At 41.0% G+C, this 22,616-nt stretch overlaps 1 protein-coding gene across 1 annotated transcript in view; it reads left to right on the forward strand.

The window, feature by feature from the left end:
- Positions 1-16,165, forward strand: part of DYRK4 (dual-specificity tyrosine-(Y)-phosphorylation regulated kinase 4) — a 25,913-nt gene extending 9,748 nt beyond the window's left edge. The window contains exons 4-14 of the mRNA XM_010575344.1: positions 32-167; positions 1,366-1,529; positions 1,915-2,051; positions 2,968-3,108; positions 5,085-5,223; positions 7,526-7,607; positions 9,402-9,574; positions 10,737-10,797; positions 11,350-11,479; positions 15,069-15,223; positions 15,675-16,165. Coding sequence (XP_010573646.1) covers positions 32-167; positions 1,366-1,529; positions 1,915-2,051; positions 2,968-3,108; positions 5,085-5,223; positions 7,526-7,607; positions 9,402-9,574; positions 10,737-10,797; positions 11,350-11,479; positions 15,069-15,223; positions 15,675-15,907 — 1,551 coding nt within the window. The 3' untranslated portion in view covers positions 15,908-16,165. The remainder of the gene's footprint in view (positions 1-31; positions 168-1,365; positions 1,530-1,914; positions 2,052-2,967; positions 3,109-5,084; positions 5,224-7,525; positions 7,608-9,401; positions 9,575-10,736; positions 10,798-11,349; positions 11,480-15,068; positions 15,224-15,674) is intronic.
- Positions 16,166-22,616: the final 6,451 nt, after the last annotated feature.

Consider the following 22,616-nt stretch of genomic DNA (forward strand, 5'->3'; position numbering starts at 1 on the left):
TTTTTTTTTTTCTTTTTTTTTTTCTTGGCAGGAAAACGGAACTCAAGGCAATTTTTCCCAATTTAACCTTCCAGACAGTCTTCCTGAAAGTGATAGCAGAGCCCAGACAAAACCATCAGAACTGGAAAGCACCAGCATCAGTGTCAAACTGCCTATGACAGCTTCAGGTAGAATATAACAGAACATGCTGAAAAGACTGGAGTGACAGGCTGCCTGCACAGATAAGGAGTGTATGCAGTCAGGATACTTGGTGACCAGAGGTCCCACGCTAAATGGTCACTGAAACATTTAACAAACAATTTGGAGGACAGCAATATGGATGGGCTCAGTGATTTCTAAAAGTCCTACTTGAGGACATACGCAATAGGAGAATGAACAGACTAACACAAATATATAAATAAGAGAAGTATGCCTTATACAAAAGAATGTATATTTGTCTAAGACTTGTGACAGGTTAGGTAGGTGACAGCAATATTCTATTACAGTGATAAAACACTTTTCCCACTTGCTTGTAGCTGTGTCACATTTTATCTATGTGGGCTAAATTGCATTTTGGGAGTTCTCAGATCTAGAAAGTTTCTGGCAGAGTTAATCTATTTTTAGAAGGAGTCTAGGAAAAAAAAAAGTAGTGGCCTTTTGCTTTGAAGTGATTTAGCATCCCTGCATTAGTGGATGAAGATCTGCCACCGCTCAACAAAACACCCACATGTGTGCCTAGAGAACAGGTTGATTTGTAATGCTACCGTCTGATTATTTATCTAGATTTAAATGATATAAGTGGAGGTGTTAGGGTAGCTGAAATATTTCTATGCAGGAAGAATCAGAACTAGGAGAATGGCAGATTTGGGCCCCATTTAATTCCTAACCTCATGCATCTAAACTTGACATTTTCTATCAGAAAAACAAGTACTTGAAAGCTTTGGTTAACTAAAGCTTACTGCCATTTTATAAACATGACAATCAAACCAATAAAAACATACAATTTTTTTATGTAAGCTATGAAGCTTGCTGAAGCAGATAGATAACAGATGGGATTTTCAAAAACATCTAGGTACATAACTTTGCTCAGAATGAAATAATTTTTACCTAAGCTCTCTTAAAAGTCTTGCTAACAGATGATGAATGCTTTGTTGAACATAATACTGTAAGTCAGAGAAAGAAAGAAGAAACATAAATGCATGCAAAATGTCAACATTGTAGAATCACAGAAATGTTGATTGGAAGGGACCTCTAACAGCCAGCTACTCGGTCTCCTGCTTGAAGTGGCATGGTCCACTGTAAAATGTTCCATTGTAAAAGCAATCTGCCATCAGGTTTCTGACATTTTATTGATTTTTGGTTTTATATTCTTGTTTTCTGATTTAGAAGCCTTGAAAAATTTTAGAAACCAGTTAACAGTCTATGAGCAAAAAGAAATTTTCAATTATACAGAGCTATGGTTTCTTGGGCTGGAAGCTAAAAAGATTGAAGGTTTGCCTGAAACCCAGAATAATAATTGTTACGATGATGAGCATGGCTCCTACTTAAAGGTAAGTGGAAAAATTATGGTATTCATTTTCAGCTCAATAAGTTTGTAGTGACTGTCTGCCAACTCTTAAGTGATCTATGTGAGATAAATGTTGTTTCTAGAAGATAAATATTCACATGGTGAAAACATTAGTACCAATCACTTCAAAGCTCAGCAGAGAATCCTAAAGGGAGACCCATTTTGCATCTCATTCAGGACTGATGCAAGGTAGGTGGATTAATGAAGCAAGCACTTGTTATTTTCTCTGTCGCCCTTGTTTAATGGAGACTTCACTTGCTACCAGTCCAACATCTTTCATAGACAGTAAACTCACACACACACGAACTGCTTCAAAGCCTGATCGTTGTTGTACTATTTGAATCTGACCTATTTGTTTCCTTTTGAAGGTTTTACACGACCATATTGCATACCGATATGAAGTGTTGGAGGTCATTGGGAAAGGGTCATTTGGGCAGGTGGCTAAATGCTTGGATCATAAAACCAATGAATTAGTGGCACTGAAAATAATAAGAAATAAGAAAAGGTAAGACATCTGTTGACTTTAAAGCAGTACAATCAGTTCTTTGTTATATAGGCAGTGACAATCTGGGATAACGTGAACAAAGCAAAATCAAAGCCCCTGTACATCAGACTTTCATTAAACACAGTGGGAACAGAGTGAGGAAAGGTGATGTCAGGGACTCAGAATTGGCCTGGACCCAGTGGAGACACAGTCTATGAAAGCAGGCACAGTTTTTCTGGACTTACAAGGAGGTCTCTGTATCAGCGACACCGTTAATACACAGCCCCGGTAACCAGTCCTGCATGCTGAGAGCCGAGAGCCTACGTTCCCCCACAAGACTCCAAAACCACAGGAATATGCTGGGCGGCTCCAGTCTCTCATTTTAACATGAAAAATTCTACACTATGGTCCTAAGCAACCTCTTCTTGTTATGTGACCGGTTACGAATTTTCAGTTGAGTTTAGCTTGAACCAGAGTCAATGAAGCAGATGAGAACGATGCTGTTGACTCCAGAAACAGAGTTTCAGCTGTTCAGTTTTCCCCTCAGTGAACACTAAATGTAAAGATGCTCTTCAAAACTGACTGTCTTACTGTGGTAGTTGTGAAATACAGCCCTGTTCGAGTAAACAGAAGCACTCCTATGGACTTCGAGAGCACTAGGATTTTAGTCTGGATTCTCATTTGAAACTTTTTCATTAAAACATTTTTCAGACAAGTCAAAATCATAGTCTTAAGTGTTATGTAAGGCCAGTATATTTAGACTAGGAAACAACATAATGAATCAAAGTTACAGTAGCTAACAGGGGCGAATGGTAAATTTTTAATCATTGTCCCACATGGTGAGTTTACAGTAAGACTGTGGTGTTTATAGCATTTGTATTTCTACAAACGCTAGACTGTGTTAATGTTACTATTCCTACGTCATGTGATATTTTAGATTTCACAGCCAGGCTTTGGTAGAAGTGAAGATCCTTGATGCTCTCCTGAAGAAGGACAAAGACGATACTCACAATATCATCCACATGAAGGAATACTTCTACTTCCGCAATCACTTCTGTATTTCCTTTGAACTGCTGGGGTAAAGTATATTTTCCTTTACACAAATCTTAAGGAGCATTGTAGATCTTGTGCCTTACAAGCTTTAATTTTTATGTCTTCTTCGGAAGAACTTGCAGCTCAATGTTAGAAGAAAGGAATACTGTCTAAATAAAGACTGCATAACTGAGCCTTTGATCACCAAAGGTGAACTGAAAAGGGCCCCGTTCAGACTTCACACAATGACATGATCCACCCTTATTTTCTGTGCTTTGTGTTGAAGTCTTCTTCCCTGAAAGACCTATGGGGAAAAGAGTAGAACAATGAATTCAGGACTGGTAAACTTCAGGGTATATAAATATGAATAATATTAGATAACTTAAAAAGATAGCTTCTTCTTGCTTTCTATGAACCTGTGCTGCAGGACACATCTTAGGAGGAATTTTGGAGAAATGTTATAGAAGTCAGATCATTTTATTCACCAGCCTCCTTGTAATCAGGGCATCAAACTGGAATTATGGAGGTTACCCACAGTTCCCCATCCTTTAAAGTAAAGCCCCCTACTGCTGCACGTGTTATAGCCCTTGCTGAAGATTCATCATCATATGGAAGGCTTGACCTCAAAGAGACCTAAATTCATCGTGTTGCTGCACGTGAGTCTGTTGCTCACAGACACACAGGGATAAGAGTTGACTCCTCTCCAGAGAAGACACAGACCAGTCTTTTCAGAAAGCCTCTATGGAAACTCATAGGAAAATGTTCACGGGATAGCCACCGTGTTCAGCTCTTTACAGAAGGGTTGAAGACTGGTTGTCATATAAAATTCGTTACCTGGTAAAATTTGCATTGCTTCTAAAACACAGTGAAAACCCCTTAATTTGTGAACTCTCTTCCCCATCGAGTCCTGGTAACTTCATTTACTTCTGAAGGAACAGGCCGTGCCTGACAGCAAAGGCAGAAAGCTGCCACGGTTCGTGTCCTCCTCGCAGGCGCCCGCGGTCCTGCCGAGGACACGTCCCGAGGTCACGCCGCTGAGGACGCGCTCGCGCGTCCCTTCCGTAGCCATTCCCTCCTCCCAAGAACGACCGCGCTCGGCGCTGGTCGGGGCGCAGACCAGGCTGGGGGGTCCCCGGGGCTCTGGCACTGGGAGCTATGGGGGCTCCCTGGAGTCCGTCAGGGCAGGGCCTGGCAGCCAGGAGCAGGGCAACCATGGGGGGCACCGGGGTAGCCCCGGCCCTGGGTATGGGGATGGATGGGCCAAGGCTGGGCTGGGTGGTGGGCCTGAGGCTCGGCTGGGCCCCTAGCAGGGCTGTGGGGAGCCGGAGACCAGCCCTGCGGTGGGGTTGCTGGAGCAGGGGTTGATGGCCCTGGGGGGGCTGAGGTGGGGTGCTGGGGTGTGGGTAGGTGGGGGGAACCCCAGGGTGCCGGGCAGGGCCGTCGGGGCCCTGGGGGTCTCAGGGCAGCGCTCGCGTGTTGCCAGCCGCGCTTGGCAGAAGTTAGCGAGATGGTGTAATGCCCTGGTGAGAGGTGATGGTGGCAGGAGGGACGTAAAAACCTAACGAGACCTGAATTTGTGGGGGTGTTTGTCTAGAAAGTTTTACTGCTGATTAAAGACGCTTTAGATGAAAAGGATTTACACAAGGTGCCGAAGCAAAGACAAACGAGAGCGAAAGGATACTGAAGAAAATTTATTTCTCGCAGTTCCTGGTTGATAGTTGTTCTTGGTGAAAATCCGCACAGCTGTGTAACATAGCACAGAGTTTAGCAAGCAAGCGAGTCCACTGACATTGTGACTTCTTTAGATCTGGAGGCTCGGGGAGATGTTTGTGCAGATTACATGCAGAACAGCATTCTCAAGGAGGAAAACGGCTAAGTCATTTTCTTCTGCATGCATCCTCCCTCATGTAGGAAGACAGGCTAAATACACTATAAACTAACCATGCCTTTAAAAGTAAGTTCCCTAATCTCTTTTTTTTTGCATTCTGTCTTCTTCTTCTTCCACCCCCACAACCCCCGCAGAATAAATTTGTATGAGTTGATCAAAAAGAACAATTTCCAAGGTTTCAGTTTGTCTTTAATTCGACACTTCACTCAGTGTGTGCTCAGATGTTTACAAGTGCTCTACCAGGAAAGAATCATTCACTGTGATCTGAAGCCTGTAAGTACAGTCATTTCATAACCTGTTATTCTGTACAGAATACATTAGCTTCATCCTATTTTTTATTGATTGAGAGGAACTCTCAGAAGAATCCTTAAAACCCAGTGGGGTATTTGTACAGAAGCTATCATTTATTTCAGACTATGTTAGTACTAGAGTCGAGTGATTCTTTCCATTGATTCAGTTCATTCACTGCAGTATTATATGAGATTATCTGGTTGCCAAAGCCTATGCAAGTATGAATCAATTTCAGGTAATGACTTTGCTTAGAGAAAGAAAAAAGTACTTGTGAAATTAAGTATTTCAATATAGGGGACATTATAATGCAAGGAGATATTCACAAGGCAGCCTGTTTCAGGTTATCCTATTAAGTCTATTTAATTTCATATGCATAACGATAAACTTAAGTAGCCTAGTAAATGACAAAGCAATTCTATAGTACAGTATTTAGGGTGCTCACCTGTTTCTGGAGGAACGTACATGATCCAGTTCCTGCTGCTATATCTGCTAATCATTCATGCTAGGTGAAACATTTCCATTCTCCTTAAGCCCCAGTCTTAATTTTTTTTGCAATTTTCTGAGATTTCTGAAGTATTTTAATTCTGTTTTCATTTCAGGTGAATGTTTCTCTTGATTTCTTTTTCAAAACTCCAAAGGAACCAATAAATAAATAAATAAGCTCTCAAGTAAAAATGCTAAGGATGAAATTCTGCTCTGACTTTGTGTAATGTATCTTGACTCAGAAGTCTGAAGAGTCACACACTGTCTGTACCTATTGTCTTGCCAACATCTTTGCCAGACCAATTTGCAGTGAGAAGTGAGGTTTGCCAGATAATCAAAATATCTTAATCAGAAACAATTAGTCCAACGGGAAATCTGTTTCCAGGCAGCCACCGACAAGGAATGAGGTTGGCAAGATAAATGAGTGCAGTCTGTATTTAAATAGAGTAACGTATTAGTGAACATTTAGTGAGTTAACTAAGAGAATTTTGTTCTCATTCTACAATTGTACAGTTTCATGAATTTAATTTATGTTGCCTGAAACTTGCATCTATTATTCTGTCTGCCTCCTATGATATTTCTCAACATAAGGTAGAGTATGGAGTTTCTCTGGACTTAATGCTAGGTAATCACTACCCCTAGCACCTGGTTTTGCAGTTAATTCACTCCCTTGCATTGTGAGAGATTTGGTATTAGTGACAGAGTCCTATCATGAGCATGAAGGCATAGCTAGCTGCAGAGAGAGGATGCTTCTTCCCGTAACAGAACCAAGAGCACGTGGGTAGTGGAAGTCAGACCTTGCCTTGACTTGCAGCAGCAGCAGCTTCTCCCTCCTGTCACGCACAGTATTTCCTTATGACTCCACTAATTACCCAAGAAACTACTTTGTCATTATTTGGCATCACCCTGGGAACTGCTCAGTCCTTCAAAGCTTTGACATATAATCACTTTAAAACTGGTTGATAAAGGTAGCCATCTCTCTGCTGAGAAGTAGAGAAGACTGTACGATCAGAAAGGAAATCAAAGGAAATCTTTGATTTAGATAGATTTTTAATGAGGATACAATTCAACTCTGCAGAAGAGAGCTAATAGGCTATGTTTACTCATCAGTGCAAATATGCCTGAGCGAGCTGTTTAAGAATCGCTTCTCAAGCTGGAATTGTGGGTGCACAGTGCTGTGCCCATCTGCATCCAGCTAATAATCCATAGGACCCTACCATTGCTGTTCATCACTACCTTGGGATCTCTGCATCGCACAGTTGTGAGGTGGAGAGAGGTAGATGCTTACAGAGAGTCTGGAGAAAGTTGAAAGCAGTGGAAGGAAGAACTGTGAAGTACGACTCATTCATGGGGCTTTCTGTGGTTACAAAAGGATGGTTCTGGTTAATTTAGCACAGCGTGCAAACAGATGCAGTTTGCCTTTTACTGGCTTAACCACAATGAGTATGGGGAACTCGCTCCGCTCACACGGCAAGCGTTCTCGCTGGCTGCTGCCTTGACAGCACCACACACTGCACGGTGCAGTGGCTTGGCTTGTATGTGAGGCGCTGGTGTCCCCGTCTAGCTAACCTTCAAACTGGGTACCTTTACAAATCTCCCCTCTGCTTTGGTTAATTGCACATTATCGGATGCCTACTCATGTTAGCAAATGCATTCCCAAGGAAGTTGTATTTTGAAGCTTTTATTATGCAGATAATTGTAAACCCAATGTGTTATGCATTGCTTGTTTTTCAAAGTGTTCGCTAACCTAATGTGGTGTTAAACCCCTTTTTTCCCTGTGATTTTTTTTTTTTCTCTTTAGGAGAACATATTATTATACCACAAAGGCCAAGGTTCAGTTAAAGTTATTGATTTTGGATCAAGCTGCTATGAACACCAAAGAGGTTTGCAGAAAAGTCAAGTTGATGTAATTTTCTTAATAAGCTTTCTTAATTTCAAATAATGTGGAAAAACTATTTCTTTGATTGAGCTAATATAGTGACCTATGCCCCTAATTAGAATCTGATGAACTGTTCAGCCACTGGTTGTGGAAGAAATACTGGTAGGAGACAAGTAAGCTATTACCGTGCTTTTTCTTTATCCCAAGCCTGATCAGCTCCTCTACTCCTGTTGAAATCAGGATTGCATTTGCAAGAGTGGTTAGCTGAAATAGGCCTATGAGGATAATTCCAATACTTCACTTAACAAGGGGGTTATCTGGTCCAGAGAGCCTTTCTCAGTGGGATGGTTAAATTATAATTGGTACTTTTTGGATGAATACAACAGGGGAAATGGGAACTATGCTTTTAGTTTCGAAAGTCTAAGGTCAGTTTTATTTTTTTTCTATTGAGGATTTAAGTAGAATGTGCAGGAGATAACAAGAACAACATTTTTAAAGGAGAAATGAATGTATAAAAATCCACCTAACAATAAATCTTAACATTAATAGACATATTGTAAAGCAAGAATGAAATCATCATTAGGAATGTAAATATCATCTGTTAAAAAACCCAAACACAACAACAAAAAAACGAAACCCAAGAAAGAAACCTGCGCTGCGTTTTATTAACTTAGAAAAATAAAACTAATCTTAAATGGCTTATATTTTTCCTATGGAAGATTGTTATTTAAGCTGAGCCAAACCTGTTCATCTACATTTTGGGATTCAGACCATTAGATTTACATCCCAGTTTTGTAGGAGTGCATGATCACTTCAGGTTTGCCCATGTTAGAGTAGAATGTAATCTGAGATGCAGCCTGAAATATTTGTGGAGAGTAACAAATGGAAACACAAAACAAGTGAAAAGAAAGATGGAGCATGACTGAGGAGACTCTGTCAGCTGAAACAAGAATTGGTACAACGCTCAAAGTGGTACAGGATTAGAGAGTAGAAAACAAGAAGTCAGCTATTTATTTGTGACAAGAATGACAAAAAGCAGACAACAGTTATGCAGGTGGTCAAACGCACAAGGGCACAGATTGCCGCCACGGTACTCTCTAACTGTAGATTTGGTGAGATCACGTACTGTGCAGCACTTAGTTTTCAGGGTGCTTTCCTTCCAGAAAGATGTTGAATATGTGGGGATGCAAAGAAGTGCAGAAATATAAACAAAGTGACCATCAGAGAGAGAAGGAATAAGAAAATAAAAGAGCTTGCATGCTGTAACCTTGTTCAATTGTCTGAATGACAAGAGGTGAAAGAATTTGTCTACTCACTATGCTGAGTCCCAATCTTGGAATGAGATCTTTTGACATCTGCTGTGGGGCTATAATGCGTTAACAGGGAAATCAGAAGGCAGTAGGAGATTTTCCCTATGTGTCAGTGAAACCAGTATTTCCTACAGTGCAAGCCTGTGATAATGAAGAACTATTGATTGATGCAAGGGGAAGCCCTCCAAATCGGAAAATGAACATGGAGTAAGCTGAATCACAGCTTTAGTAGAATTATTTCTTTCAGGGAAGCTTGTTGAAGAACAATTTCCAAATGGAATAGCGGAAAGCATATCAGCCAGTGATTTTAGGATGGGATTAGAAAAGGTTTTCAGAGCCTCTGTGAGCAATCCCTCAATGCCAGCTAATGGATAGAGTAGATATATGATGCCTGAACATGTATTTCACTTTTCTGTGAAATCTGGAATCCACGTTTCTGTCCCAATTATGATATTTTGCTTCTTGTCTAATTTTCTTTTTTGATATAGTGTACACCTATGTCCAGAGCCGTTTTTATCGCTCGCCTGAAGTGATTCTTGGTCATCCTTACGCTATGGCTGTTGATATGTGGAGCTTAGGCTGTATCATAGCTGAGCTTTACACAGGCTACCCACTGTTTCCAGGGGAAAATGAAGTTGACCAACTTGCCTGCATCATGGAGGTAACTTTTGAGATTGTCTTTTGAATTGCATACTCATTTGATAAACTACACTGCCAGCAACAAAGAGAAATGTCAAGAGATAATGAAATATAATTGGCTATGGGCTGGCTTTTTAGAGGGAGGTTTATTACAGCCAAAGGCCTCTTTGAGAGGATGGGTTCTAATGCAAAACTGTTATTTTCGTTTTATGTGCCAAACACTGCTTTGTACACTCACTGTCTTCCTTCTGAAGGAAACATATTTTAAACTGGTCAGAATTTGTACAGAGCAGTTAGAACAGAAGCATGTCTAAGGGGAAGGAAAAACAATCCAAATTACAACAGGCTCCTCTTCTCTTAGAAATCAAATATGCGTTGGTCAAATTGGTTCTCTTTAGTCCTAACTCTTGCTGAGAGAGAGATCTTTCTAACATTTGAGGAGTCAGCTGTGGCTTTGTCTAGCAAATCTGGAAAACCTCAAAGGCTTGAGTACAAACCCACTGGGTGACCTGCTCAAGTGCTGCTCTACTCTCCTGGTGAAAAAGTTATTCCTAATAGTCACCCTGCACTTCTCAAGCCACAACTTGTGGATGTTGCCCCTTCTTATACTGTCTGCTCCTACAAAGGGGCTTGGCTCTATCATCTTTGTAAATGTTTTTCAGAGAGTTTTGGGAATGTACTGTAATATCTCCAGTCCTGGATCACCTACCCAGTGCAAATGTTAGAGTAGGTGCAAAACTGACCTATGAAAGCAAGTTAGTTACTTACTCCATACCAATCACTAAACTGCAACCTGACGCTGAACGCAGGCCCAGGTTCTGATCCTTCTAGTGCCATGCTAGTTTGTATAAGATTTTTCAAAGTCAGAATCTGTCCATGTGACCTCCTACAACAGCTGTCATTAACAGAGATGCTTGTTCTTAGAGGCTTCTGTGGTAGTGAAGATCCCCTTCATGTCATCCTTTATAAGATCACATTTTGTGTGTGCAGACAGCTCTAAGGAATCCCTCCATTCCTTCCACAATAAATAGCACAAGAGGAAATGGTTTGTAGACATTTCACAGTGAATTGCGACATTCAACTTCTTTTCAAATGGAGGGTGAAATACCACAGATCTCCTGATAGTTGTTATGTATGTTTATGAAATGAGGAGTAACTCCGTGAATTCATTTTCTATGTTGAAGGTATTGGGTCTTCCACCAGCTGATTTTATCCAGGCTGCATCAAGGAAGCGAACATTCTTTGGTAACTGCTTCAGATTTTTTGTCCTTACCGGATTCCTTCCTGCTAGTTAATAGCACTGGTAGAGAGTAGGGCCAGTGAACCTTAGCTGCTTCTTAGCTGACAAAACTTCTTTCAGGAAGAGGTATTAAGGAGAAGCAGAAGGGTAACATGAGGCCTACAAATGAACCTGGTGCTGTGCACATCATGTCTTATGGGCCTCTCATTGCCAAGGTGATAGCAAAGGGATTGGGAAATCCATTCCACTGTCACTTCTTAAAAAATATTATTGCTAAAAGTGACGCAGTGGGCTTTGGGAACTAATTTACATTAAGTTCATTCCTCTGTGTATAATGTGGTTTTGGAAATTACACAAAATGAACAAAAAAACACAGTGTAGGATGCAGTCGCCAGGATGTAACCAATATTGTTTGCCACAACGCTGGCAGACTATCAGTCCAACAGGGCAAAACCGGAGTTAGTGGGATGGATATGGGTACTGGTTTTGCAATTCTCTTAAATATTTGGTGAGGATTTTTAACATAATTTTTTGAGCATATCTTTCCTTTTTTTAAGATTCCAAAGGTTTTCCTAAATCCATAACTAACAGCAAGGGAAAAAAGAGATGCCCAGACTCCAAGGACCTAAGCACAGTGCTGAAAACCCATGATGCTGGTTTCTTGGACTTTCTGAAAGGATGTCTAATGTGAGTTCATAGTTTTGACTTATATGCAGCAAGCTAGTTTTGGCTTTGCTTTCATTCTCTTGTGCCTTTAAAATCTTTGTATCTGTTGTTGGGGTTTTTTTTAGTTTGTTTGTTTGTTTGTTTTTTCCACATGATAGCATTTGGATAACTATTGCTATTATTCATAGCTTATTACAGGTAGAAATCAATGCACAGAAAGACTATATGGGATTAGTCCAAGGTACAAAAGAAAGCTGACATCATCATACCTAAACCCAGATCTTCTTCTGACGCTGGAGACTAAACTCTAAATGTTTTTTACCCATTGAGGCCTTTGTATGAAATCCTTTCTGTTTTATCAGATAAAGGTTCATTCACATAACATAGGTAATGGCAATGCAGTGTCCCAAGGCAGTGCATATCTGGAGATAGAAGTTTGGTTTTGTACTTAAATCTAACTCCCACTCTGGTGGGAAGAAAGTCTTCCAATTTCCTCCAGCAGGAGTTGTATTTGGAGCTGACTTAGCTGGCTTGAATGTCTTGAGCGTATTTTCTGTGCTAGGCCTTGGAAACGGCAATCAGGCAATACACTGTGGTATATGTATGAAAACAGTTCTGCTTCTTTGAATATCTGCTTACAAAGATTTGCTCTCTGCATGCACATTCCCTTGGATGAGATTAGACTCTTTTTAGTTCCAATAGACCATACGCCTCCCCCTTAGCAGAGGATAAAAAGGCAAAGTACATTCAGCCATGTCTCCACCCCAGAATCAATGGTATTGTTTCCTTGCTTCTCCTTGACTGTGGTGGTTAGCATGGAGAATTACTTAGCGCAGTTACCAGAGTGTTACCTTGTAGATTACATGCTGATTTAAGCCCTTTTTCTCTTTATCATCGTTATACTTATTTTTCATTGACAGCAGTCACATTGCACATTTCAAGAATTATTTGATAGACAGTATTTTTCTTGATTGGAATAGATTTTTATAAATCACCGGACCTCAGAAGGCCAGAAGGGTCTAATAAGTCTCAGATCCTGTCATTTCTAGGATAAATTGTTGACTTTACTCCAGTCAAGGATTTTGCTATCATGACAAGTGGCCCACAGCTGTTTTCTTAAAGGAAATTGATGGTTTGCACATTTTTGTAAACTGCTAAATGCAAATAACATGTAATTGTTAACTTTCTTCACACAAGGTAGAAATCCCACAGTTCCTCTATGCCAGGAACTTTTTACGTAGTATCACAGAATAATTTAGGTTGGAAGGGACCTCTGGAAGTCATCTAGCCCACCCTCCCACTCAAAGCAGAGCAAACTTGGAGCAGGTTGCTCAGGACCTTGTCTGGTCGGGTGCTGAGTACCTCCAAAGAGGAAGATCCACAGCCTCTTGGGACAACCTGGTCCAATAGCAAACCACACTCATGGTGAGAGTGTCAGTGGCAAAGTGTCTGTGTGTTTGTGTGGGGGAAGAGAGACGTGATTTAGTGTCACCAGCGTATTATCTGTGATCACAAAGTAAATGGCACTTTTTAATAAATGAAGTACTGTGGGAGAAGCAAACTATTTCATGGCTCAAACATGATCATGTGTCTTTTCCAAGGCGGTCAGGTCACTAAGGATTTTACAGGGTGGGACTCCATGGACCCTGCTGATGTGAGGTGTCATTTTACTGATAGGTCTTTTTGCTTGGGAGATGGCTACTAAAGAGGTTTTATTCATCCATCAAACTAAAAGACTGAGCATGCAGGAACAAACTTTTGTCTGGTTGCTTTAAGTACTTTAATACTCTTCAATAGGTGCAGTAATGCTGTCGGGGTGAGCTTGGATCCCAATGTGTACCACGTTATGGCAGCAGAAGCTGGTTCCATACCTTTTCCAGTGTTACCTATCTTATGCAAGGCTAATATTTTGTATCTTATTTAGAGCTGACTGTAAGTTTCTTTCTAACAGTTCAGTAGTACTTTCCTAAAGAAATCCATGCTAACTTGTAGTTACATGAAAAAAAAAAAAAATCATCCCTCTGTTTCACAAGAAGGTTGCTTTTAAGATTCTCTGCTTGCTAAATCTGTATGAACCATTGATCCATTTTGGTTCGCTGGCTGAATCAGAACATTTAGAAAATAATTTCAGTGAAGCAAAAAAATTGTAAACAAGTCATTTCAGGTCACACAGGAAAAAATGTTTTATGTTGGGATTGTTAAATTTTCAAAGGAATGAAGTAAGGTTTGAAATGAAAACTCATTTTGATACAAAAAGAATTTTGTCTTTTTCATTTGCCAATCTGTGTCTGTCCAAAGCCGCCTGATAAGTTTGCCATGATGTCACAAATAGTTTTGTTCAACTTGTAGAGACCTAGTTTGTGGATGAAAACATCAGACAAAAAAATAATTCACTCTGCTTTTGTGATGACAAGAATCTGCTTGTTTTCCTACATTATTCCTGTACAGCTCTGGACAGCACTGAGATTAGACAAATCAGAACGAAATAGTCTGCAACTGATATAGAAATTAGTAACAGAAATACTAGGTTTGGTATGAATGCAGTACGAATGGAAATGTACGTGTGTTTGAGCAGTGGAAGAAAAAGCTGAACAGGGGTGGAAAGACTGGTACGTATTGGTAACAAAGGGCACTGCTTCCACCTGTAAAACTGGGGAGTGTGTTGTCTGTGTCACAGCCAGGAAAGCTGCACACTGGGGAGACCACAGCACAGGTGACCAGCACTGAAAAATCTCAATTGCATGGCAACAAGGTTGCAGAATATCACATATGCCCTGCAGTTTCCTGTTAGCCTGAAAGGAAAACAAACATATATTCCAAAACACAAGTTAAACCAGACCTTGAATAGCTACCTTGCCTAACGTTTATGGAGACTGAAGTCAGCAAGGTTCTGATCTGAAGGACCGTGCCCAAACAGCAGGTGACTCCGAAAGGATGTAAAAGATCTGTCCAAAGACTAGTATGTCATCACCAGTCAAGACGAACTCCAGAGATGTGATGACGACTCAGTAGCTGACAACCCTTGTCTTTTGCATGACACACAAGTGGTCTTGGTCAGAACACTTGGTACTTGTGAGTATGTGGGTGGAAGAACTGAGTGAATGAAACCTGTGAGAGGATAAAGTCAATGTAGAGATTTTGGGAAAAAAAAAAAAAAAAAAAAAATCAACTTTCATTTCCATAATAAGATCTCACTTGAGTTTTGTTACACAAAGTCTCTACAGTAGTTTCAGGTGCAGTTAAATTAGGGAAGACATATCTTTTAATGAATTACCCTATGTCCCATTTATGTTTCTTTTCTTGGAGCTTGCATTGTCAGAATGTGAAAACCTTGAAACAAATATTCAAATAACACCGTGAACTGCATATTAAAAATGGTTTGATGCTGCAGAGGGTTTGATCAGCAAAGCACACAGTGCTGAAGTAAATAAAAAGTTTTGAAGGAAGGAGAAGATCACGTAAGATTTTTTCCTTGCTTTCAATTAAAATTCTTTTGTTTCAAAAAATATCCTCATGAACTGACTTTCAGAAGACAATACTGAATCTTTTGACTTAAACTAATTTTCAGCTAGAAACAGTCGAATAACTATTTGTCTACCATGGATTTAAGGTGGGAACCTGCGCTGCGCATGACTCCCGATGAAGCAATGAAGCATGCATGGATCCAGGAACCAAAAATATACAGAGCAAAACAGAAAACACAGACTTCAAGGAAGCTGAGTGATGGCTTTTTACCTACACCAGAAAAGAAAAAAGAGAATATTCGTAAGCATGTGCTACCTGGAGAACTAAGTGCAGTTATATCAGTGTTTGGTGTTTCTTTGTATTTAATATCATCTGTCTGAAGTAAGGTGAGGTGATAGTACACAGTGTGCAGATAACGGATGGTCACTGGAATGTGCTGGATAGAGCCACTATTTCTCACTTCTCTAGAAATGCATTACTTGTGTTCTATAGCAGCTGCCAGCAAGAAGACTGGCAGTACTAAAGATTCACATAGAAATATCTTTTCCCTACTGACAGCAAAATAGTTATGGTATCTGACACCACACCATAGTGCACTTCCCTTTCAGAGCAAAAGAATGCATCAATGGTGGTTGTGAGATCCCAGACAAAATTTTCAACTGATATTTTGTGAATTTGTGGTGATCATGTGTTTATCTGCTGCTAAGAGTCTGCAGTCTTATCCTATCATTTTATTTATTTATCATTGCAGAAAATATCTGGAAAGATACGGCTGACAAAGTGAAAAGCGAACTGGCTGAAAGACTGACTCCCACTGTGCCCTCCACAGGCACAACAGAAAATGATGTGCAGAACACAAGGAAACACGTTATTCCAGAGAAACATTTGGAAACCCAAATGGAAAAGCCTATAAATGATCAAGCAGAACACAGTGGTGAAACAGGTCTTCCAAAAAATTCTCTTTTTTTCCCACCAATTAAGTAATACAGAGCACAAGCGATGACTGATTTAGTTACATACCTGGTATATTTTGTAGGTATTATTTGTACTCAGGAATATAAGCTCTATCTGTCTGTACTTGGGCTGTGCACATTGTAAGTATATTTAATTTTCATTTTACCCTGAAATAGTCCAGGCAACCAAAACAGAATATGTAAACCATTCCTTTGCCTCATCTACATCCTTGTGATCAGAGATCCTTCACAACCAGCAGCAATAAAATGGAGACTGTAGAGGTGGAGAGTGACTTATTCTTGATGTTATAATAGACTTTTGAATTTTAGATTTTCCTGGATCTAAAAGAACAAATGCACTGACTGACGAATCTGAATCCTTTCACTTATATCAGCACAAATCAGGAATAATTCATGGATAGGATTACTGGATTTATTTCTGTATAAAAAAATAAGAGAAATCAAACCCAGCATCTTCACTTTCCTCCTTCTCTATCTCCCTCTTCTTTATAGTGAAGCACTAGATGGAAACCATTGTCACACCTTCTTAGCAGATTTAGAAATGTAAATTATGTTCTTTAGCTCTTTAGCAGCAACAGAAAAGAGTGGTATTCTGGGCCCACTTCTGCAGGGACTCCACTCAGTATTCATATCAACAAGAAGGACGGATTAAAGCAAGCTGTTTCGATTCAGGAAAATTGTCTTCCACAGGAAGTTTAACTTAATAGTCTGAAAAAACCCAGATTTTTATGACCCCTATGATTTATATGTTTAATTAATTTAAACATTTAGCTCTTTGGACAATAGACTGTCTTTTCATTGCTTTTGTAGAGCAGCCACCTCATTATGACTCTTACACTTTACTGTGGCTTATAGATAGTACTGCAATTTAAAAGGAAATAATGAGGGAATTGTCCTACAAAATGCAGCTGCTACTGTAGCAGTGATATTGCAGTGGTCCCAAGAGAAATACGTGTTCGTAGGTGTTAAGAGTCACCATAACAGCAAGCTCCCGCAGGCTCTTTGTGCAAAAGGAAAACCCGAAGGATATGAAAATGGTCCTCACACGGGTTCTAATGTAAAAGTGACTAAACAACCCATCTGACAGGGTACAGAGGTGACTGCTCCACAAAAGGCCTATCGCGGGTGTGCTCCCCTGCTGAATAGAAAGTTAATGCTAACAGTCACCTCAGGGAAAATGACTGCACAAAGCAGCCTGACCGTTCCCTTGGCTTCAGGCAAATCCTGGCACTCTCGAAGAAACACCTGGAAGACGAGTGACCCAAGAAGGGCAATAGCCCATTATTGAGTGTAATTGAGCAGTGAATTATAAGGTTATTTTGGCAGACAACTATAATCCTGCTGTGATGCAGACATTACTGACAAGCAGGCCAGTTTGCAGTACCAGAATTGTCTGTATCTCTGCCTTCAGAGAGACTCCTTTGCAGCTGAACCCCCCTGGAGACTATAAAATGTTCCCATCCATCACCAGGATGATGTACTGGGAAAAGCGAGTGCTGTTATTCGTTGCGTTTCAGTGATTGCACAGAATACCCAGGGTGGGTGAGCGTCTTGCAGAATGTGAGCAGAGCCCTTACCGCATTTCACAGAGAAGGAGTCCCACCCCTGGTGGGAGTTCAATGAAGGAGTCAGGCTCATTGTCAGTTTTAGGGAATATTCAGGTAGGTTTTTGCAGATATTTGGAAAATACTTTGGCTGTTTGTTTGCAAGTAACACAAAAGATAAGAAGCAAAGGGGTTATGTCTACGTGCAAGGTTCAATGTGGACTAAGAACAGCAAGAGTACTTATCCTGCTACCACATAACATAAAAGGTCAGATCCTTATACCCTTGGAACTATAATTTTTACTGTTTTGATTCAGTTGCTGCTCAGTCTCCATCTCTGTTGTGGTACATTCACTTGACTGCTTAGGCTGCTCCAAGTTAAAGTGATTATCTTCTCACAATTGTGCATTTGTGTATTTGTCTGCTCTACCTCAGAGGCAAAGTTTAGGGTCAATTATACCAAGTTGCTCTTGATGGTATTGCTTAGTCCTAATGAAGCTGTAAACCTCATTTGATGTATGGGCTTGTGTGCTGAAGCCACATTTTCTTCACAATTAATACATCTCAATCGCTTTTTGTAGCAAGCAGCATCATATGCTGATGGGTTTTTCAAGGCACTGAGTATTGAGGGAAAAGTGACAAAGTCACCTGAGACTGCAATTCAGTTCGATCATCCTTCTATTCACAGAAGGCAGACGGATGGCATTTCACCGGAGCTAGCTGGCTGCAATGTGTTTCCTGTCTTCCCTTCCTTGCTGACCTGCTGTTCCTTTTTAATTCCTTCAGCCTCCGCGGTGATTCCCATCTTCAAAATCTTTCCTAATAAGGGCTATTTTAGGTAATTGTTGGGGTTTTTTTTTCCAGAGATGACAGAAATAAATAGAAATGCCTTGGCAGAAAGATCTAGCCCTCAGATATTATCACTGCTTTCACATTCCTCTGCAGAAACAAGTATATCCATCACATACAGGTAGCTTCCTCGTCTCTGTGCTGCAGGAGGACAACCTTCAAAATGTTGAGAAGAATCCTCTGACTCCCGCTCTGCTTGAGCCACCCGCAGACTGGTAACGGCACAAACTCATAGAGAAAAGAAAGGCTGAGTGATCAATTTACTTATTTGAAAAGCCCAAACCATGCATCATGTTTTGTTTCTGTACGATGTAGCGTCATTTTTTAACCACATTTGACAAGACAACGAGGTGGCCGCTTCCTTGTCTGTCTCTGCACATTGGTCTGCCAGTCTTCCAGCTGGTGTCCTCTTCCCCTGTTTGTTAGCTCTTCAACTTATTAACAGATATTAGCTGAGGCAGGCAGAGGAACAAGGTTCTCAAAAGTATTTGCTTCTGCATGCTACAGTTCGAGTGAGACCCTCTTGGTGTTGCCAGTGAGGGAAAAGCAGGAGAATGTGATTTTGGTCAGTTCTACTGGCCCACTGAGCAGCATGAGCGTGCTGACCGTGCAGGGAGCACACGCCTGTTTCTGCATCGCTGTAAGGATATGCTGCTCCTTGACCCGGAGCTGGGCCAAATAAAAGCCATTAGGGAATATGGGACATACAAAGAGCTGGGCATTTTGCAGCGGAGATAACTGATTTGGGGTGTAAGGCTAGAAGGGGCATCATGGTAGGGAGAAGTGCTGGGAAATCCTGTCATTGTGTTGAAGAGAAGTTCCAGGAACCAGCACTGTTGCAACAGGGGATATTTAAAGGAAGTCGGACACAAATCTTTAGGAAATCGAAGCTGTGCAAACACAAAGGCTCAGTAAACAAGCTGTTATACCGCCTTTGTCTTTGAAACCTCATTAAGAAAATGTTATCTGTAAAAAAATAATGATTATACATGCTCCTAGCCCTGCTGCCTTTCTGGAATTGAAGGCATTTTGCAATAATTGCGTTTCACCACCCCTCCTAGGAGGCTGCCTAAGTGTAATTGGTGTAAGTCAGACGCACAGTCATTGCCAGACCCCAGACCAGACCATGGGGATCCTAACTCTAAGTCTCCAAGTCTTCCTCGTGCTGGGTCCGTAAGTTAGTTCTTTTATTCAGGATCAATAAAGATATCATCTGCAACCACCTTGAAACACCACAATCCCAAGTCCTGTAATGCAGAAGTGCAGCTGGTCATGAGGTGTTGCCTGAAGGCTGGGTTTGGATCCTTTGCTAATGTTTCAGTGCCATCTAGTGTCACTACAGGTTGCCTGTATTCAATTTCGAATGCATTGCTAATGGCTCTTCTTTAACCCCCCCTCCTCCCCCGAAGAGTAATACATCCACCAAATACATCTCATAGAACAGTGTGTGACAGTGGCGAGGTGCCTGTTTATACCCAGAACGTTGTATCTCTGCCTGGGAACAGAGTGCTTCAGGGTTATACCCCAACCCAAATCACACACACACAAAAACCCCCCCCCTATTTTATATAAGGGTAGACTCGAGCTGTGAGAGTGCAGCAGTATGTCTGTACTACGCTGAAAAAAAGAATGAGTTTAGCAATTACTTCACTGAATAAATGCAGCTAAGAAGCTCTCGGAAAAAAGTACAAGAAATCTAAAGCAGAGATTTTGCACCTTGCTCCCCCTTGCCCTTGTTTTGCGTTGTTTTGGTTTCACGATGCATGATGTACACATAACATGCTGTGACTCTTGTAACATCTGTGTGAATAAGCGGGGATCTTCTACCCTGGGGCAAGGTGCCAACTAGCAGTAAAAATTATTTGTAATGCTGGCTTTTATCTATTTATCAAACCTTTAATGTTTGTTGGACTGGGTGGATAAAAGCCATTTGAATTTTTCGGTCTGCAGAGAGACTTGACAGAGAAACTGAGAGTGGTCACATTATTTCCACGTATTTTATTCTAAAGCAGAATTGTCATAGTAAAGTCATTGGTAGGCCAAACAAACTGAAGAATTACAGTAATTTGCAATAGGGAAAACCTAGGAAGATTTAAGCTCTTAGAATTAAATTTTTCCCAGTTGTCAGATCTGTGACCTTGTGCTCCAAGGATACTACTTGCACGCTGTGAGAACCAATCACTTGTTTAACAGGAGCATCGAATAGACAAAGCACTAAGAATTATTTCCAACAAAACACCCAGTCTTGTCTTTTACTTGATTGGAGTTTCTTTGTATCAGCACCAGTATCCGCATGGTGCTGCACTGTATGGGATGGACATAATGCAGATTATACACAGGGAACTAGGTTGCACAATAAAAAAGTGTTACAGTCGTTCTTTATCATTTAAGCACATTAAAACTGCTAGTTCTTCACATCCAAAAGATTGGCCATTGACTGAATTGTTGCTTCTGCTAGGAAGAAACAAGCAGTAATAATTGAGAGTTTCTTTAGTGGGATCCTGTGTGTTCGTATGGGTGGTAGCTGGGCTCCTGCTTCCTGGGGCATGGCCGGAGTCACGCAGCAGGGGACACTTCTCATTCTCACCATTCCATGCCTATTTCCAGACAACGCACTGCTCAGACAAACTCTTTGCTTCTTCTCATGATCCTCCCACTAGAAAGGAATCTCTGGTTTTGCTGCCTGTCCAGGTGACCTGCACAAGTAGAGACCCTGCTGATTACTCCTGGTCTACAGTGCAAGGGTTTATCAGCAGACATAAATTTTTGTGGCTGTAGGTGTGCATGTGCCCTCCTATGTGTTCTGTGAGATAGCAAAAGCCAATTTGTCAGCCTGGGAACTGGTTGTCTTTAACCCTCTATCTTTTCAAGTGCATTTAGCTTTCAAATGACAAGTCTGTCAGCAAAATGACTATGTAGGCACTGTGTTGTTTATACCTGTTCCAAAAGGCCTTTATCCATAACCTATGATGCCCCTGCCTTCAACCTTGCTTTTGTCACCCCTCTGAAGTCTTGGAAGGGAAAGGGGACAAAAGAACTACAGTCCTACAAGTCCCCCTTCCCTAAATATCCCTCACATGCTGTTGTACTGCTTCTTTCCCTCCTAGCCCACTTTGCAAATCACTTAAGATAAAGAGAACGATCACCTCTCTATCCTCAGAGTTTTGTTCAGGGCATCCAGGATTTTCAGCATGTGAAGAAGGGGAGGGCTTCTCACAGCTGGAGTTGGACAACTGCAGGAACAGGAGTGTTTGTGCAACACTGCAATGGAAAAACAAGTCAATAGCGGTGAAAGAGCTGAGAAATTATGTTAAGCAAAGGTGAAGTCTTTAAACAAGGCAGCTCATGAAAAACCCTCCCCTATGCCAGCACTTTTCCTTCGGGATTGCATGCTTTACTCAATAAGCAGCCTATATCTCCTCCACTTCTTGCTACAGGCTCCCCGTGTGATTTGGTAGAAGCAGTCCTGCAGATGTGTGGCAAAAGGTAAGTCAGCGTGGCACCATCTTTCACTAAGTCTACAGCTTTTTGAAACTTAGAGGATCTGGGGTGGATCTAAACGTGGAAAAGGAGGGCTGTCAAAGAAGTGCAGCAATGCATAGTGCTGAATGCAGGGATACTTTTAGCCTAGTTACCAAAGGTTCAAGTTATCACTCCATTAGAGTATCTGTCTGGGTATCAGTCTCCAGCCATTTTTAAACCTGCTGGTTAATTTTACTCCAAATAGCGAGCATAATTTAATAACATATACAATGTCGTATAAGAAGGTAGCACCCATCTCAGTATGATACGGTACTGTGCACCACATTGCAAAGCATAGCTAGCTAAACTGCAGCAGTTCATAGAGCAATATAATGCATCATAATACATTTCCCAAATGAAAGTAGTCGTGCACTGTCTTCAGGCTTTCTAGAGGACACAGTCATTGAGAAGGATGAAGATGGGCAGGGACAAGAAGTATCTGGCATACTTGAAATCTGAACTGCTGAGAACCGGGAAACATAATTAGTTCTCTAATGCAGCCTTGCTACTTCCCTTTTCAGCAGATAAGCTAATACACATGCTAAGCTACACACTTGCAGGGTACCCATATGCCTTGTTCAGGGAACAGGAAATGTTATAATTATTGCAAGCACTGCAAAAAGTTCTATCAAGCAAACCTTGTTCTGGGCATGAGACACAGAGTTGAGCTACCTGCGCTTATTCTAGTCTTGAAAACCTTGATTCCCCCACTGACATGCCCTGCTTCTTGCTGATGCTTACAACCCATTCGTTTTCACCCAGGGCATTCCCTTTGCCACTGTCCTTTCACTTGCCTTTCATTAA

Source organism: Haliaeetus leucocephalus, unplaced genomic scaffold, assembly GCF_000737465.1.
Source record: "Haliaeetus leucocephalus isolate CR32 unplaced genomic scaffold, Haliaeetus_leucocephalus-4.0 Scaffold473, whole genome shotgun sequence".
NCBI lineage: Eukaryota > Metazoa > Chordata > Aves > Accipitriformes > Accipitridae > Haliaeetus > Haliaeetus leucocephalus.